Genomic DNA, 19,720 nt, shown 5'->3' on the forward strand with positions numbered 1-19,720 from the left:
TACACTGGGAGATCTTTACACTGGATAAACTTTCTTAACGTTAAAAGAACAGTCCAACTTTGGGGTGGGGCGGGGACATTTTCTGCAATATGCTAAAATACCAAACACTGTCAGGGAGGTCTGGACAGACTTCCCTAACGCACCTCGGACAACCACAGTGCTGGACACCCTAATACAGTAGGGACATTCTGCGCATGCTGTATTGAACCTATATAATGCACTAAAAAAAGATTAAATTAAGTGGCCCTAGGTACTGGTGAACAGACTTCTGGTGATAATCATAACACTGATACACCCAAATCAAACAGGCTGTATGCCTCGCTGAAGAGAGGCATAATCTTCGCCAGCTCTATGGGGTGATACATCTGGTAAAGATCAACCAGGGGGTAGAGGCTGCGCTATGGTCACTGGACGGACGCATGGCGTTTGATAACATAGGAGTGACACCACCTCTTCGAAGTCCTAAAACGGTTTGGTTTTGTCCCTCACTTCCGTTCATGGATTGAGTTGCTGTATACACAGCCCCAGGCGAGAGTTCGAGTTTATGGCTCGGTGTCCCGCTCTTTTGCTCTCCAGAAAGGTATGAGGCAGGGGTGCCCTATATCTCCCATTTTATTTGCATTGGCGCTCGAACCACTCGCAACATGGGTACCAGTGATATCGGGCATTAGTGGGGGGAGACCAGTGGGAAGAGAGGATATCGCTATACGCCGACAATGCCCTCTTGTATGCAACGAGGCCACGGTTTACCATCAATCGACTACTACAGATTTTTCAGCTCATCGAGGGGTACTCAGAATTCCAGATCAACTGGGATAAGTCACTCCTCTACATGTTATCGAACGGGCCAACGCCACTACTGGGCGCAGATTCCAAATTGCAGCTTAAAGATAGTTTTAAGTACCTGTGTAAACAAAAAGCGAAAACAGATTCTACATTTTTGGCGGGGACTCTGCAACCGCAGCTGGACCGTTTGAGTAGAGATGTAGCCCATTGGAGGACGCTACCGATATCCTTAATGGAGAGAGCTGTCCTCTTCAACATGATGTCCCTGCAGCGATAATTATACGTCATACAAAACACCCCCTGTCAAATACCGGACAAGTTCTTTAAAGATGTGGATAGTGAATTGAGAACACTTATGGGATGGCAGGGGTGCACGGATCGCATTGGCTAAACTGCAAAGGGAGTATACAAGGGTGGCCTCGCCCTTCCGGATTTGCTGAAGTACTACTCGGCCTCACACCGGATGGTCATTAACGTTTGGGTATTTGAGGATAGAAATGACCTGGCGACCCGGGTGGATCCCTGGGCGACTGGGGCTAGCGGCTATTTAGGGGCACTGTACGAGCAAGGAAAGCGAGGACACATGCCCCCACATACCCAGATAGTACTGACAGTATGGTCAAGGACGAATCGATTTCTAAGGTGGGTTAATCGCCTGACAGAACAGACCCCTCTGTGGAACAATGAAATGCTCCGGGAAGTGGGTAACTTGCGGGGCTTCTCTAAATGGAAATTAATAGATATTGTTTGTCTAGGTGATGTGTGGAGGAGGCAGGCAATGATATTGTTCCCAGAACTACAGTAGGAATTTCAATTGGCATAAACAGAACACTATAGATAGCTACAATTGAAACACGCGCTGGACAGACACCTCAAAGAGGGGGACCAGATCCCTGAATACAGCCCATTAGAGGACAGATTAGTATTCAACCCCATTCCGGAGAAAGTACTGTCATGCACATACAAGATAATCAGCAATTCCCTGAATTTACTCACAAAGACTTGGGAAGCATGGGAGTCCGATGTGAGCCTGCTAGACTATGAGGACTGGGTGGAGGCGGTACAGAGTCCTGGTGAGTTGGCGATCCATGCAAGATTTAGACTGGTCCAACTGCGAATCCTGCATAGGTCACACTACACCAGCACACTAATGTTCAAGGTAGGAAGCACTCCAACAGAGGAATGTCAGAGGGGATGTAGCCAGAGAGGTACCTTCTTCCACATCCTGGGGAATGCCCGGCTTTACAGGCATACTGGAGGAAGGCGACTCGGATTATGTCAGAGGTGCTCGACCAGGAAGTCCCGGACGCCAGGTGTCGTGTATTATGCATTTCTGGGGAGCAGACGTGGCCCAAATACCAAAACAATTTGGCTCGTGGTAGCTGCAATGGTGGCCAAGAGAACTATTGCAGGAGCCTGGGGGGCTGTTCAGCCGCTGAGGGTTTCACAATGGATGAAAGATATGGACTGATGCTGTGCTGCGGAAAAGACAATCTCAAAAAATGGAAGAAAGTTTGGTGAGGGTGGGAAACGTACTGGGAGTTATCTGATAGCTAAATGGGGAGGTAGAAGTAAGGGGGGGGGCAAGTAGATGGAGGGCATCCGCCTATACTATGGACTGTTCCCAAACATCCATCTGTCAAAGGTCGAGATAAATGAAGAGAAGCTTGTATTTTAACCACTGCTGGTGTAATTTGTATATTGCTGCAGACACACGTTTAATAAAAAGTTTTTTAAAAAGTACGCGCCCCTTTAGGGCGCAACATGGATTGGATACTGATTTAGATACACCACTCAGGAATAAGGAGTGGGAATCAACATGCAGCCACACTGGAAACATATCCAGCAATGTCAAATTCAAATTAGGGTATTTTCACATTGTGTATCCATTATACTTACCTCCTTTACGACTGCACAGATTATTCCCCGCTAGATCATCAGAGTGCCCCAGATGCGGAGACGGATTAGCTGACTTGCACCATATGACATGGAGTTGTGCCACACTTCTAATATACTACACTATAGTATACTATACTGGCAAGGAGTGGTAGATAAGCTTCAATATATATAGTATAGGCTCTGGCTCGAACCCAGTATTTGAACCTCATTCCTCAACCCCAGGAATCGGGGTTGCGATGCAAGTTCGCATATTTGGAACTGGTGAAACGCCTAATTGCAATCTGTCGGCCATGCTCACAGGCCCCAAGCCTGAAAGCATGGAAGACAGATGTCCAAGAGTGGGAAACAGGGGAAGCAACACGCAAGACAATGGTCAGTATAGATGGGAGGGCGGCTGAGGCCCTGCATGATAGGTCAGCAGCGTTGGACAGATGGATGGGTGAAACTGGATATTAAACATGGGACTCAGAGTGAAGCACTCAATAATGAGGATCAACATGTACTTAATATTACTACAACTGAATAGTGGAGTGGTGTAGAGTGTCAATGTATGCAAGGTTGAGGACTGCTTTGTGAATTTCATCCTGTTGCTGTTTGTTATATGACCACTGTTAGACAATAAACACATAAATAAAGTTGAACAAAAAAAAAACCGAAATCCGAAAGGATCCTATTTTCCCTTTGATCGTATTTTTGCTGTAGAAACTGGAGGTGATGTTTACATCTTCACCAAGTCGTCTCTTCAAAAAGCAGGTTGAAAACTGCAGTCCTAGACATACAGCCCTGAGCACTAGCAGGTTTATAAGGAGCAGGTCTACATTAGTTGTCCAATGGCATTTTGTTGTCAAGGTGGTAACAGTGTGACGTTTTCTAATGCGCCACTTCATGAAATGGCCGGCCTGTTATTATGGTAGACAAGAAATACCAGCATCTCATCCCGGCTCCAACTTGTCACCAACCTGATTGCCAGTCAAGAGCTCCCACCGAATGCCTTTATGGTCCTTAATGTGTTAGTCGCTCAGTCTTCAGTAGGATGGTGTGGCTCACAAGGAAAATTGGCAAATTCTTGAGTTTGCCTCATCGGTTTGTACTCTCTGGTTGTATAATCGGAAGTAGACATTTGTTATCAACACATGTGCTAAGGAAAAAAGCCTCTATATTAACTCAAATGTCACCCTTCTTGCTCCACAGAATGATATTTTTTCTTATTGCCTTTGAGAAATCGCTCCTTTCACATCGCCAGTTCATTACAACTTGTAACACAGCAACTATTTTCCCTAATTCCTTTTGGCATTTTTGGGCATGCCCAATATCCTTCACCTGTGGGTAAAAGCTTATGATCCATGACCAACCTGGTCTCCCAAGAGCCTGTCAACTGCCAGGTTCCCTACATTTAGCTATGGCTACGCCCACCAACATCATGATGATATCAGCTGCTATCTCAAGTTTACTAAGGACTTCATTAGCCTCTCTTGAGTCTCAGCTATATCACATTAAATTAAGGATGTGGAACATCTATCATATTAGATTCTTCACCATAACGGCCCATTGTGGCTGCAACCTCGTGCAAATATGTTGAGATGTCTGTCCTGTGGCACTGCTCTAAGGACAGAGTCTGGATTAGATTGACCTCTTGGGCTTATATAAGCTGTCTGCCATGTTAGGCTTTTCGGATTATCCTCGCTAAAACAGAAAACTGGTTTTATATTTAGTAAACCACCTTCCCACATAATGTTAGCGATGGAATATGATTTCTTCAATAAAACGGAACAGGAAACGTTTTTTCATCTATGAAGATCGTACTATGTTGCAGCCAAAGTACTGCTGATGAGACTATGAATGGATCCAATACAGTCATAATGGAGTGTGTTGGACATCCTTCATACCAAAATATCTACCGACTCTATTCATGGTCTTCATAGGCCCCATTCTGATGTCCTTGGTACTGGAGTCTTATAAGGTGGAGCAATACTTTTGCCACACAACACCGTGGGACCTGGAACGTTATCTTATGTATGGATGACTTTACCACTGTATTAAATGGATGTGGAGCCAATTAGAGTTTTATCTAAGGTTGACTGAAACCTCTGTTACATTTGGAGTCCATTATCATCAAAGGATGCTAGGCAACATGCAAATCTTTGGTGGGCAATAGACTGCATTTCTAAAAAGAATGCCATTTACACAAAATATTATTTTCTTCTTTGGCTTGACTCTTTACTAGTATCCTTCTCCTCTTTTCATTTTCTGCTTCAGTAAGCTTAGATCTGCTAACTCTTCCTCAGGAGAGTCGGCGTTTCACAGTTGTACAGTTGTACAGTGACAAAAGAATCTCTGTGTAGTCATTAGACAGATCTGGGGGATCGGTATTACACTGCTAGCTGTCTTTGTAAAGAGGCTTGATAGAGAAGAAAGGTGATTAGGAGTCATGGGCAGCAAAATATGCTGATCACAGACTAGTCGCTAATGACCATTCTATCATAAAAGCAGTATTTTAAACCCAAAACAATTCAACGTTTCATAGAAATGCACTGATATTTAGTTCTCTAGTATGGAGAAATGGTCACCACCGTTATTTGTAGAAGGTAGAGACAATATTACTGGGAATACCCACTGATATCAAATCAGCATGGTCCATGCAATAGCATAATGTTTACATACACAGGTAGAACATGGTATGAAGACAGCAGAATTAATAATAGCCCTTTCAATAGAAGTCATTCTACACTACATTCTAATGAAAAACGGCCACCCGCTGTTTTGAGGAATTTCTTACGTGTTCTGTGATTAATTTAAATAAAGAAAATAGGTTCCAGAAACATATATAAGCCTAGCAGATGCAGCAAGAGGTGTCTTCTGAGTGGAGATTGCCAAGTCTTGCAGACAAGTTGGGGGATGAGCACCTCTCTCCTCATATACTCGATTCATGTTACAATTGCCTCTCAATTGGATAAATTCATGCCAAGTGCACGTTTCAACATTGCTGTCAATTGATATGGGGTAGATTCCGTGCAGTTATTCGTGGCTATGTTAAAATAATTCAATAATTTAGAGTCGATGGAGATTCGCGCTACAATGCCCGTCAGATTATTATCACGGAAGTACTGACTGGTCTTTATACGGAGACTGTTTCTCAACCTGTGGGACCTCATTCTGTGTTTTCGCTATCGACCATTGGGTGATTGCGAAGGAGACTACATAATAGTGGTGCTATATTAATACACATATCTATTGTCATCCACCAACATTTGGGATCTTTGAAGAACGGCCCTATGTAGCATTTATCAAAAATTAGTGGAATTACCGAGTTTCCTCATTTGTACTGACAAAGACTTCCTTCCACCTATTAGGTCGACGAACGCTCATCCTGCATGACTCCCATTTTGCAACAACGTATGGACATACACTGTGATGCTTGATTATAGGAAGTCCTCTTTTCATCCTATTCGCCCTGACGAAGTTCCCGAGGCACGGGGGAACGAAACGCGTTGGCTGTGTGCCGCTGTTGTTATCCAAAGAAACTTAATAAAAAGAAGAACCTTCAAAGAATTTACTCCCTTCTTGATTGTTTATGTAGTGCACCTTCCTTTTGTCTAATTCTTATTGTAAATAGGCATCTCTCAGCAGCAGGTGCTGGAAGTTGTTGCACTCAAAGTAGTAATTTAGAAACTAAGTGAGTGAATGTGCTTTACGTTGGTCTGCTGCTGTGGTCTTACGCTGTCCTATCTGGTGACTGCAGCCTGTTTCTGGGTCACATGACTTAGTATAGTTGGCAGCTGGACTTCAATTATTCGTCTATCAGCCATACTATAGAGGGATTAGCTATTCCTGGATGGGGGTGGAGGGTAGAGATGGGCACGGCCCCACTTCCAACTCAATAGGCTGTGGTCTGCTGTCATACAATGACTTGTCATCCTTGCACTGTCATGCAGGCAGCTTGGAGTCAGGGCAGGCGAGTAAGGAAACTTCGAATAGAATTCTCTAGAACCTTCTCCTACTTCAAACAAGGCACCAGGTATAAAAATAGGACCCTCAGGCTCACTTTTCAGTACACTCTCAGGCCCCGAGAAGAGAATCTCAGAGTACTGCCTGCTGTGTACTCCCCTCAAACTGTTTTGATGCACCTGGAAAGTCTGCTTTGCTGCCAGGAGCCTGCCTTGAACACTCAGAGGCCTGCTCTGCTATTTGAGTCTTGTTTCTGCTGTTGAACCCCAGGACTAACAAAGTGACTCCAAGGGCTAGTTGCTGGCCTCCTGATCAAAGCCTCAACAACAGAAAATGCTCCAACCATCTTGAGCTCACAACTGGACCCAGGTTGAGTGGATCCTAACTCCCTCCCCTCCCCAGGCCTGGGTCATTGGTGGTGGTGCTAATAGGGCACAGATAGCCAAAAGCCAAAACTTGTGACTTAAAACATTTTAGTCTAAAAATTGCTTTGAGAATCGAGAAAGACAGGCACCAACCTGCTCATCAATCTGCACATGGTTCACCACCGGTCAGCCTGACTTCACAGCAGCTTTCTCTACATTCTGGGCAGCAAATCCTGTTCAGCTGTCCTTCAGGCAAAGGGGTATACGGCCTCCTGAAACGCTTGTTGGCTATAGCCTCCAGCTTCATCCAGCTGGAGATTTAACTTTTAAAAAGTGCTTACGTCTGAACGAAGAAATATTCACAGCGACTTCGTCCAGCGACTCCCCGAGGAAGACGCTCCTACCTTAGACACCGGTTGCAGCCTTGCCCCGCTGAACTTTACCGTCTTCAACATTTCTTCCAATGGTGAGCACCGAAATGGCCCAATCCACTCTTGGGATCCAAGCTGGAAATTGAGAAAGTGGTTCTTCCATGTTAGGAGTCGGCAGAATGGTGCATCTTGGAATAGCCAAATGCCACACTTTCCCAGAAGTGGTCATCAAGAGGGAGGGAGGGAACCTAGTAGCCTATTGGCTACTGACCGAGTTCACCCTGAGGGCACTTTCTGAACATAAATAGGGCACCCCTGGCACATCTCCTCTGGCCTGGAATAATCTCTGTCCTGCTGCACTGTGGAAATAGCAAAGAGGCTGCATCTGCATGGATCACCTGCTGAACCTGGCAACTAGCACAGGGGAGGAACTGTGCATGCTGTGTCCTGCTAGGGAAGAAGTCATCTCTACAGTCCAGCCAAAGCAAAGAGACTCCAAGGGTCATTTGGTTGACCTCCTGTTTATAGCACAGGGCCACAACAGCTGAGAAGCCTGCTGGGGCAAGTTGGTAGCCTAGAATCTTCAGACCACCGCCAACCACTGCCATGCAGCACCAGAGACCTTAGTTGCACCGGTGTTCATTGAGCCCTGGAGAGTCCTCAGTGTGCAGTTTGGTGACCCAGAAGCCAAGTTATCACCCAAGGAAAGATTATTCTTTGACATTGAGCGCAATACCAGGCGAAAGGTAGCCCAGTGACGACTGGAATTCTATCTGCCTAGAGAGGACTTTGAGGGATGTCGACCCTGTGACTAGGACCGTCTCACCTCCTTCGTGTACCAAGGAGTAGACGCAGGAAGTCCCATGTCAACTTCATTGCATCTACAGCAGCCTTGAGGATCATCAGCATTCTTTATCACTTGCATCAGGACAACCGCCATAAAAAACCAGTGCAACGGAAAAAAGTGCCGCAAATTGATTGAAGATTGTGTCACCTGCTGAGGTAACTGTTTCGGAGAACCTTGCTGGTCCCCTGACTGGCTCCCTACTGGAGTCAGTCACCTAAAGTGACTAAGTGACCCCATTACAACTAGCCCAACTTTTTGGTGAAAAAGTTTGTAAATGGCAAATTTGCTAAATTTGCCAGTGGTTGTTCACGGCTCAGTGAAATGATATGATTTACTACAGTTTGTAAATTCTACATCTCTGTAACCCTTTGGTGGCTCTTTTTGTTGTGGTGTCTAAAAATACATAAAAGTACAGTCTATTTTTTATAAAGTTGTGTTGGATTTCTTGAGTGTCTCCCAAGGTAGGGGGGAGAGGGGGTAGACTGGCACCCTTGACCTCTTAAAATGTGCTGCCGCCACAGTCAACACTATCATGAACATCCGAAGGGCAATAGTGGGACCAAAGGAGAGCACAGCAAACTGGAAATGCTCTTGTCCCACCACGCACTGCATAAGTCTATGGGCATGCAGAATAGGTATTTGGAAATAGGCGTCCCGCAGGTCCAACACCACTATTCAGTCTTCACAGTCGAGGACAGAGAAGTACTGGGCCAGTGTGAGCATTCCCATTTTCCCTTTTGGAGGAAGGCTTTGAGAGTGAGCAGGGAGCAGGTTTAAAATAGGCCAGATGCCTCCGTCCTTCTTGGGCACCAGAAAGTAGTGGAAATAGCAACAACGTAGTCCTGCTGGCAAGGGCCCCTTCTAAAGTGTCACTTGGCTAAAAGGGCTTTACACCCCCTCCCACCCTTGGTGAAAAGAGCATGCACTTCCTGTCGCAAAATGGAAAGATGGTCCTCCATCTGTTGTGGGTTGGATAAGGGAAGGTGTTACAGTATGGAAAGTAAAAGGTAGGGCATAGGCCTTAAAAACTGTTTTTGGGATCCACCTGTTGGATGTTATGGCCTTCCAACCCGGCTAGAATGGTTGTTTCCTGTCTCCTACCCGATGGCTTTGCTCCACAAAGGGCACCCTTATGGAGCTTGGCAGAAGGGGCTGCAGGGGTGGCAGTGGACTGGGAGACCCATTGACCTTTATCACATGAGTGGTGGCCACCATGGTCGTGACTGCAAAAATTATGGGAAACATGCTGGGTTGAATAGGCTGAAGGTATAGGGGTACCTCTGCTTAATGCATGAAAGGAACAATAGAGCTGATGTGGCTCACAAGGTGGGGCAGATCTGCCCAAGAAGCATGTCGTAAACCCTGCTCCCCTTGAGCCACTCGACAGGAGAGTCCTGTTGAAAGCCATGTCCATGAGCAATGACTGGACTTCGCCCGAAAAAGCACTGGACTGCAGCCAAGAGAGCAGCGAATGGCAACAATTGCCTGGTGAATGCAATTTGGGATGTCCAAGCAAGAACTAATTGTGAACTTGGGCGAGTAACAAGCCTCCTGTTTGGCATGGGCGGGGACCCGTCAGATAAAACTAAGGAGGACCTGAGCCAACAAGTCCTAAAGGGCATGAAAATAGTACTCTAGCATGCAACTGGCACTCCTGGACATGAGCACCAAGCTTGTGGATGAAAAGACTCTCTTCCCAAACGTCTCTACCAGTTTTGAATACACATCGGTGGGAATAACCGGAAAGGTGATGGAATTGGTTTTGCTTGCAGACACCTGCAACACCAAGCTTACAGGTGAGGGTTGGCAAGATAAAAATGAACGGTCACCTAGGGATGGGGCGGTGGCGTTGTGCAATCTGGCAGTTGACCCAGAGCAGGGTTTGGCTCATGCCCCCAAAAAGGTGTCCCTAAGGTCCTCATTAAATGGTAAGAGGGGCTCAGTAGAGGTCTGCTGCTGCTGAAGAACTTCCGTAGATACATTGGTCTTGATCTTCAAGGTAGGGAGCTGGAGGTCAGGAATTTCAGCCGCCCTATGTCCAACCAAGGTCAGGTGTGAGAGTGGTCTGGCCTAGGCAAGGTATCAAGGCCACTACCTTCTATGGTTGCTATTGTGTTGGACAATCTCATCACCTGCAATGTAATTGTTATCCCAATCAGTATTGAAAAGAAAATATAGTGTGTGCTGTTGTCGCTGTGGAGGCAGATTAAGCAAAGGAAATGGAGCCCCAGCGGCAGCCAGGCACTACTTCGATCAATATTTTACCTGTGTCGATTCGACATCAGAAAGGACAATTAAGGCCTAGTCTTCTGGCATCAATATTGATGCACCGGTAAACCGGTGTGGACCTTGGCGTCAGTAGTGAAGTCGACAGTGGAGCCAGAGGCAGCCCCGGTAGGAGTTCGGATAGTCCAGCTGGCTCCAAGGTCCCATAGGTGTGCTAGAGGGAGTCAGCAATGATCCAAAGAGTCGGGGCATTGCCTCGCAGAACATTTCGATCTACTTAGGATTGGCAGACAGCCCCAGAAACTCGAGTGTGCTGGAACAAGTTGCAGCATCAGCTCCAAAGTCGAAAGACTTCAGGAGCAAAATCAAAGTGTGTGGTGCAGCCCCTATGCCTTCTTAAGCATAGGGGCTGGAAGGGGAGTAATCTTGCTTAGATTTCTTGTGTTTTTCTTCAACTTATCCTAAGATTTGGACCGAGAGGAAGACGGACCCCTGGAAAGACTATGAGTCGAATTCTGGATCTCACACGGGACCAGGTCAGAACTTTCGACTTGGACCGGTATTGTTATGGAGTCTTCCAATGTTCGGCGATGTGGAGTTTCACATCATGGTCTAGTATGGCCTTCGGGTTCAGTGACATGCAGTCACTGCAGGCCTTAGAGTAATAGCTCAAACCGAGGCAAATTTAGTGAGGATATGTCACAGACATTTGTTTGCACACTACAAAGCAATTTTTGGATTGAGGTAAGTGTCTCGTAGAGATGAGAGGTAGATCCGGATCTTCGTCTGGTGACACAAAGAAAGGAACGGACATCTGCACTCAGGAGTTGTGCCTGTATTGACTCTGCACGTCATTTCAGGAGCAGAATGGCAACTGTGCAAAGCCGCACAATTCCACCTACCAGCGAGCAGAGGTACTGCTGAAATATTTCTGGTTCCACCCTGGCAAATATTCAAAAGAAAGGTGAGGAATCTGCAGTTAGAAGTCTCTATCAGAATAGGTTGTTTTGAGCCTACTTAGGGAACGCAGGGTTGTCTGCCAATTCTATTTAAGTCAGCCTACAACTCATGAGAACAACAGTATGGGATTCAATATTTTACATTAAATACATTCTTGCAATTGTTAAACTACGTACATGCAATCTTCCTCTCCCACAACCTGCACCAAGTCACAACTAAAACATACTAGGAGCAATGAAGGACATGTTAAATATTCCAAATAAAAACCAGAGAATTAACAATTAAAATGTTCTGCTTCCATGTTAAGATGTATTATCAGGCGACCAAGAAACAAACAACAATAACAAAATTAAACTGTTGTAGATTATGGAACTGTAGTGCCTTTCAAAAGCTTGAACAACCTGTAACGCTTCACCTTGCACTGCTCACAGAAGATTAGCTAGTTCAACTACAACTACTAACAAAAACCAGGCCAGTTGACCACCCGAATCTCAACGAATCCAAGAGGCCTCACCAACCACTGCTTAATGAATTCATGGATGGATCGGTTTTCGCTGCTCAAACCCCTTTAGTTCTTTCACCACCCACTTCTCAAGGAACACGGTCCAGTGCGCTTCCGAATTCTCAAAGAACCGGTACAAGTGCGCACCACAGTGTATTGAATCTGAGAATGCTTTCCTAACACTAGTCACTGAAGCTGAATCCATTCTCTCATACTCCAAATAAGTGACTCAGGCCCTCACAACTTCTTAAATCCAAGTCCAGCTACTTCCTGATTCAGGCCTTGACACTGAAGCCTCCAAGACCGCTATCAAGTCAGCAAAACAGAAGTACTTTTACCGGATTACAAAGACAACTTTTTGACTGCTTATGGTCCTTTCCACTAATTTGACAAAGAAATTGGTCATGCTACACAGCAGCACTTACCTGCAGAAAACATGTTCGCATCCACCCAGACACACAGGCTCCTCTAGCATGCCATCACTAGTGGAAAAAGAAAAAGCACACATTAGGAAGAGTGTTGTGCAAAGCCTTTACTCGTACACAGATGCAGAAACTATGGCTCTTTATTGAAGTAAACACATTACCAGCATATGTTTGTGGAGAAGGAAGGATGCTTCATCACAAATGGGCCGCTCCCAATTAACAGTGAAAAAGGCATGAACGCTTACCAACATGTCTGTTTGACCCACCATTCTTCTTCCAATGCTGGACTACATAGGGTCCCACTAAGTTAGCACCACAGAGATCGGAGAATCGAAGTAGAGCCTGGAAGTGTGATCAGTTGGAGACAATCTCATATGTCTTCTTGGTTTACAAGGTTGGGGATAGACAGTTTAGTTTCAAAGACTTTGCAACAACAGTGCTTGGTATGCTGGGGAAAGAGCTCATTGTGGGACAGAGCTCACTGTCGGACAGAGCTCACTGTGGGACAGAGCTCACTGTGGGACAGAGCTCACTGTGGGACAGAGCTCATTGTGGGACAGAGCTCATTGTGGGACAGAGCTCATTGTGGGACAGAGCTCATTGTGGGACAGAGCTCACTGCGGAACAGAGCTCATTGTAGAACGTGTCCGTTTCTTTACCATGTGTTAGTTAAGAGTTAAGCAAATATGTCAGCGAGCAATATCTGTAATAAAAACCATCAATGTCACCATCAAAGTCTTCCCATCCCAACAATTGGGAAAATCAGCAATTCTTTCATTTATGAAATTTCCTAGTCTAAGGCTGGGCAACCTAACGGTCCGCCCATGGGGCACTGAAAGACACGGTTTGATTGAACATACACACTTGGTTAGCCCAGATTTCTGGGCGTCAACATGATACTAATCCATCTACGAGAGACTTAAGAGGCATATACAGACGCCTCTATGTAAGCAGGTTCATAATAATGAGGGTGCTGTAGGTGAAGGCACACAGTATTTTAGGGGTTGTAACAAGTTCACCTATTGTTCTGAGTAAGTTTTGCATGAGAAGCCCCTCATCAGTTGTGGGGCAGATTCAATTTTGTGGATGGTGAAGATCACCATCCTTGCACTTTAGCCTCTGGCCAGACGGATTCTGGCACTTTAAATGACCCCTCACTCTGACCAACACAGATTATATAAATATATCTTTCACCAATGACACATCACCTGTGACTTATGGCAGCGACATATGTTGTTATCAGGAAGCAGATAATATAAATATTCTGGCTAGCACATTTCTATATTGTCAAATCAATACAACATTCATCATGTCGACAAGGGCCTAACTGCCATTGATGAGCTTGTGGCTCAAAAACGTTGATCACCAAACAAATGAAGGACGTCAAGGATGGCTCCTTTGATTTGGCATATTGCAGGTATACCATAGGACCAAAACGGACCAGGGTTGTGGTTTCATTACAGACAATCTCTTGCACAGACTCTGGTTTTTAATCAGAAGAGACAGTCTCAGTTTAGTATAGTAATCTCCTAAGTTTTAACAGGTACTTTTAGTTGAAGCTAATTTTAAGTTTGTGTTAATGAGGGGAGCACAGGGTCCTGAAGCACTTGTCCAGATTTAAGCCAGGGTTTAGCCACAGCAGCACACTGTGCAGAGGGTATAAACCTTCAATCAATCAATCAGGGTATTTTAGAGCACTACTCACCTGTGAGGGTCTGAGGGCAGGGGGAGCAGCTCCGGTCGGTCGAAGAGCTAGGTCTTCAGGGTCTCCCTAAGGATGTGCAGGGTGGGAGCGCGTCTGATGCCGATTCAGAACCTGTTCCAGGTCTTGGCCATGATGTAGGAGAAGGTTCTTCCACCTGCTCCTTGTTTTGCAGATGCGCAAGGGTTCGGCAGATCAAATGCTCCTCTTGGGTATGTGGAAGGAGATTCTATCATTGAGATATTGGGGTCCGGTGTTGTGGAGGCATTTGTAGGCGTGGGTGAGTATCTTATCCATGGGGAGCCAGTGGAGGTGCAGGTGTTGGGTGATGTGTTTGTGCCGAGGGATGCAGAGAAAGAGTCTGGCTGCAGTGTTCTGTATCGTCTGGAGTTTGCAAAGAAGAGAATTGTTGATCCCGGCGTAGATGGCGTTTTCGTAGTCCAATCTACTGGTTATGAGTGCATGGGTGACTGTCTTCCTTGATTCTTTTGCCATTTCTACAGCAAAGTCTTTAAGCATAGGACTAGCACAGTGCTGTCCTTGCCGAGCTGTAAAATGACGAAAGCCATTTACCACTCCAGGCACAGTATTACAGCTTTGAAATGGTAAAATACCAACCAAGCCAACCTGAAATGAGTAAACTCTGCTTCTTTTTTGCATAATTTATTCGCTAATTAGAGCGAAACACTGCATCAGGGGTTGCTTTTACTCATTTCAGGTTGGCTTGGTTGGTATTTTACCAATTCAAAGCAGTAATACTGTGTCTGGAGTGGTAAACGGCTTTTGTCATTTTACAGCTCGGCAAGGACAGCACTGTGCTGGTCCTATGCTTAAAGACTTTGATAGAAAAGCAGACATTTGAGGTGAGCAGATCTAGAGTGTCGCTGGAGTTGTGAGTGCTCTATACAGGAGCTGCTTTTGCCTAAACTTGAGAGTTCTCTCACACACACACACACACACACACACAAACACACAATCAGCTTGTTTGATCACCGAGATCCCATATATGTGACTTGCTGCTACAAAACCTACAATTTCTCAAAATGGTCAATTCAGCTCTTATGTAATCTATAGATGTGGTAACTGTTTAGTATAAAGGCACTTTACTTAGAATCTTAGAAGATATATCTACTTTAACAACGCTGTTAGACAAATAAAAAGCAAAATATTCACAAAGGAGGTACAAGGAGGTTCAGGAGGGCATAAAGCCGCAAATGTGCACTCCAAAAACCAAATGACCAAAAAAAAAAAATAGTAATCAGCGGCCCATCCCGTCAACAAGGAGGCCAACCAGGGCCACTAGAAAATGTGATTGCATGGCTGCTTCTGTCTGCAAAAACGGTTTCTTTATATTTATTACCGAAACCTCCATATGCAGCATAATTTGTAGGTTTTACCAAAAATGATTTGATCTCAAACACAAAGGTTACTAAGAACTCAGAATAGGGATTGCAATGTGGGACCAGACTCTGCAAAGGTTAGTAGGTTCCACCTCTCAGCAGGTGTTAGAAATGGGGGTCTCTAGTTGGCAGAAGTAGGTACCACTGTCCAAATAGGGACCCTTGCTTCTATTCAGGGTAAGGAGGAAACCCTCTGAGATAACCCCTGCTCACCCTCTAGGTAGCTTGGCACGAGCAGTCTAGGCTAACCAGAGGCAATGTGTAAAGTATTTGAACCAACACTCCCAGTAACACAGTGAAAACACCACATACTGACTCCACAACAGTTTAGAAAATAAAGGTATTTAATCTACACTACACAAGACCAAAACGACAAAAATCCAACATACACCGTTCAAGAATATGGTTTAAAACGAGTTTTTACGGTTGCGATAAAAAATCTTTAGGTTGCGATCAAAATAATCCACAGTTACGTGAAAAGTTCACAGTTGCGTCACGTTTAGCTCACAGTACCTTTAGTTGCGACAAAGTTCCAAAAGCAGAAGCTGGTGCGGTGGAAAACAAGAGATGCGTTGCTCCTGACACCCTGGGGAGGCGTTTGCGACAGCCCCGCTGCAGCAGCCGGCGTGTTGCGACGAATCCAGTCTGTATGGGGAGGAAGGCCACTTGTATGGATTCCGGTGCGTAGGTTCTGATGGAAGTTTGCTCTCGCAAAGGCACGATGCGACGATCTTTGGAGTTACGACGATCTCCAGGGCGACGATGCGCGGACCAGCGGCGATCTCTCTCGCAGCTCCTCAATGCGGTTGCTTCTGCGATGACTCTCGCAGCGACGTGATGCGGTCCGCAAGCAGACGGTGCGGCGATCTCACCCAGCGACGACAGGCTCTGCGGCGACACTCGCAGCGATGTTAGGCTTCCCGCACCGATAGGGTGCGTCCCGCAAGCGAAGGATGAGACGGCTCTGACAGCTGCAACAGGCGCTGCGACGATCTCGACCTTCGTAGCGGCGGGAATCTCCTCGCACTGTCGGGGATGCGCTCCACAGCGAGCTATGCGATAACTTTTCTGTAGCAAAGTCTCTCAAGCTTAGTTTCCAGTTCCCCAACACAGGTACAACTTCCAGAGGCACCACACAGGGGCCAAGCACTCCAGAACTCTCTCAGTAGAGCTCAGGGGAAGCTGGGGGTGAAGTCCTTTTGTTCCTGGGACTTCAGAACAGGGAGCCAGCTCTTCTCTGGCCCTTGGAGATTCCTTCTAGCAAGGGGACACAGCACAAAGCAAAGTCCTTGCCCTCTCCTTGGCAGCAAAGCAACAGCAGGGCAATCCAGCAGAGCAACAGCTGGACAATCTTCCTTCTTCAGTTTCAGCTTTCTCCTTGGCAGAGGTTCCTTCTTGATTCCAGGACGATCTAATTTTCTTTAGTCAGGGGTCCTGTACTTATACCCCTAAAAGTCTTTGTTCCCTTTGTGCAGGAGGGCTCTGAGCCCGGTCTGAACCAGTTCTGGGCGTTCCTTGAGCACTTTGTTTTCCTGGCCTCTCCCTTCCTTTCAGAGAGAGGGGCAGGGTCGTCAGCCGCCCAGCAGGAGGTGGAGCCAGCATTGTGGAGGGAAAGTACAGCCCTGGAGCACTTTGTTGACATGATTCCTTCTCTCCTTTCACAGTGCAGGGCAGAGACATCAGACGTACCACAGGGGGTGGAGCCAGCACTGTGGGGGGCGAGCACAGTCCTATTCAGGCCCAGGTGCTAACTCCTCTCACCACTCAAGTTGTAAATGTAGTCATTCAGCCTAGGGCTGACTCAGCCAGCCTCCTGGGGAATCCCCAGCCCCTGTCACTCTCAAACCAGACAGTCAATCCACAAACAGGCCCAGGCACACAGAAAGGTCAGACAAGATAACAGCAACTTTCTAAAAGTGCTATTCTCAAACACAGGAGTTAAAAACCACCGTTCCTAAAAGATGTGTTATTAAATTCTGAGTTCAGGGATACCAGACTTTTATGTCCTATCTTGTTCCTATGGGAAGAAATGCTGGTAGCCACTGTAGCCAGCATCCCCCATGATAGCCTATGGAGCAAGATAGCCTTGCAGCAGTGAAAAACGATAATGGCTGTAATTCACTACCAGAGCATGTCACCTGCACCAGTACATGCTCTACCTTTCACATACACTGCACCCTGCCCAGGGGGGTACCTTGGGCCTTCCATAGGGGTGACCAATGTGCACAAAAAAGGAAGGGTTAGGCCTGGTCAGTGGGGACACTGACCAGGTGGACATGGCAGTTCACAGACTGCACACAGGCACTGTGGTGGCAGGCCTTAGACACAATTTTAGGGCTACTCATGTGGGTGGCACAATCAGTGCTGCAGGCCCACTAGTAGCATTTGTCATCACCAGCCCTGGCACACGCAGTGCACTTTACTAGGGACTTCATGGTGATACAAATATGCCAATCATGTATATCCAATTACAGTACAATTTACACAGAGAGCATATGCACTTTAGCACTGATCAGCAGTGGTAAAGTGTGCAGAGTCCTATTGCCAACAGCCACGGGTCAGGAAAAATAAGGGAGGAAGAAGCAAAAAGTTTGAGGATGACCCTGCAAGAAGGGCCAGTTCCAACAGTAGGTGATTGCTTTAATCAGGCATTTAATCAGGTGACCATTTGCCCAGTTACAGTAGCACTCTCCATTATCTGGTGGTGGCTGTAGATTAGTCTTCAGCAAGAAACCTAAAACCAAGGCTATTCAAACGGACCGGCAAATGTTATTTCTCCTTAGTCATAAAATATGGTTTGTTTCACTATACAGAGACACTGTTTTCAAAATAGCAGCTATTGCCATAAGGGACTCGGACTTTAGAACAGTTCCAAACATATTTTCATTACATTTTAAGGTCTGAGGTTTAAACCCATTTTATGTTACATTACAATAGTTTAATATAGCACAACGGCTCGTCCTCGAAGGGACATCTCTGCGCTTAGATTGCAAGTCAGGTAGAAATTTGCCATCAAGAGAGAGATCATCAGATGTATTTTGAAACCTGAAAACTCGGTGCATGCCCTGATATGAAGGGGGAGCAAGGTACAACAAGCATTGGCATAGCCAATAGGTTTCGCCTTTGGGACCTTATAAGTGTTTAGCCAGAGATATTGACTTTGCCTATGCCTTTAAGCTGTGCTGTATAGAAGTCTGCAGCATGCTGAAAAGTTATAATAAATAAGTGTCAGAAGCATTTTGTTACCTTATATATGACCAAGAAAGTATTATGTACAACTGAAATACCATATTAAAAAATATTAACAATAAATAATATCTAGAGTTTTTTTTGTCTTTTCAATGCTGGCAACTTCTATCTGCCTGTCTCAATGGTTGCGTATTCTGTTTTTTTTTTTGTTATGGTGGGGGCATAAATAACAGGAGGGTGAAGGTTGGGAAATAGTACCTGTATAACAGTCAGTGAGAGAGTCAGTCCGTCAGTGAGAGAGTAAGTCTATCAATTAGTGAGAGAGTCAGTCAGTTAGTCAGTCAGTGAGAGTCAGGCAGTGAGAGTGAGTGAGTCAGTCAGAGAGTCAGTGAGAGTCAGTCAGTCAGTGAGAGAGAGATTGCGAGAGTCAGTCAGTTAGTCAGTCAGTTAGTGAGAGAGTCAGTCAGTCAGTGAGAATGAGTTAGAGAGTCAGTCAGAGACAGAGTCAGTAAGTGAGAGAGTGAATGAGTTAGTGAGAGAGAGAGTCGGGAGAGTCAGTCAGTGAGAGAGAGTCAGTCAGTGAGAGAGAGTCAGTCAGTGAGAGAGAGTCAGTCAGTGAGAGAGTCAGGCAGTGAGAGAGAGTCAGGCAGTAAGTCAGTCAGTGAGAGAGAGAGTGGGTCAGTCAGTGAGAGTCAATCAGTCAGTGAGAGTGAGTCAGTCAGAGAGTCAGTCAGTGAGAGAGAGTGAGAGAGTCAATCAGTGAGAGAGAGTGAGAGTCAGTCAGTGAGAGAGTGAGAATCAGTCAGTCAGTGAGAGAGTGAGAATCAGTCAGTCAGTGAGAGAGTAAGAATCAGTCGGTCAGTGAGAGAGTCAAAGAGTGAGAGAGTCAGTCAGTCGGAGAGAGTGAGTCAGTCAGATATAAGAGTCAGTCAGATATAAGAGTCAGTCAGATATAAGAGTCAGTCAGATATAAGAGTCAGTCAGATATAAGAGACAGTCCGAGTGAGAGAGACAGTCAGAGTGAGAGAGACAGTCAGAGTGAGAGAGTCAGGGAGTGAGAGAGTCAGTCAGTCAGAGAATGAGAGTCTGTCAGTCAGTCAGTC

The 19,720-nt window shown here is 45.9% G+C and overlaps 1 protein-coding gene across 1 annotated transcript in view; it reads right to left on the bottom strand.

Moving 5' to 3' along the window:
• Positions 1-19,720, bottom strand: part of BARD1 (BRCA1 associated RING domain 1) — a 581,961-nt gene that overhangs the window by 499,964 nt on the left and 62,277 nt on the right. The window contains exon 2 of the mRNA XM_078680597.1: positions 12,327-12,383. Within this exon, the coding sequence (XP_078536723.1) occupies positions 12,327-12,383 (57 nt within the window). The remainder of the gene's footprint in view (positions 1-12,326; positions 12,384-19,720) is intronic.

Source organism: Lissotriton helveticus, chromosome 3_1 (genome assembly GCF_964261635.1).
Source record: "Lissotriton helveticus chromosome 3_1, aLisHel1.1, whole genome shotgun sequence".
In the NCBI taxonomy this organism is placed as follows: domain Eukaryota; kingdom Metazoa; phylum Chordata; class Amphibia; order Caudata; family Salamandridae; genus Lissotriton; species Lissotriton helveticus.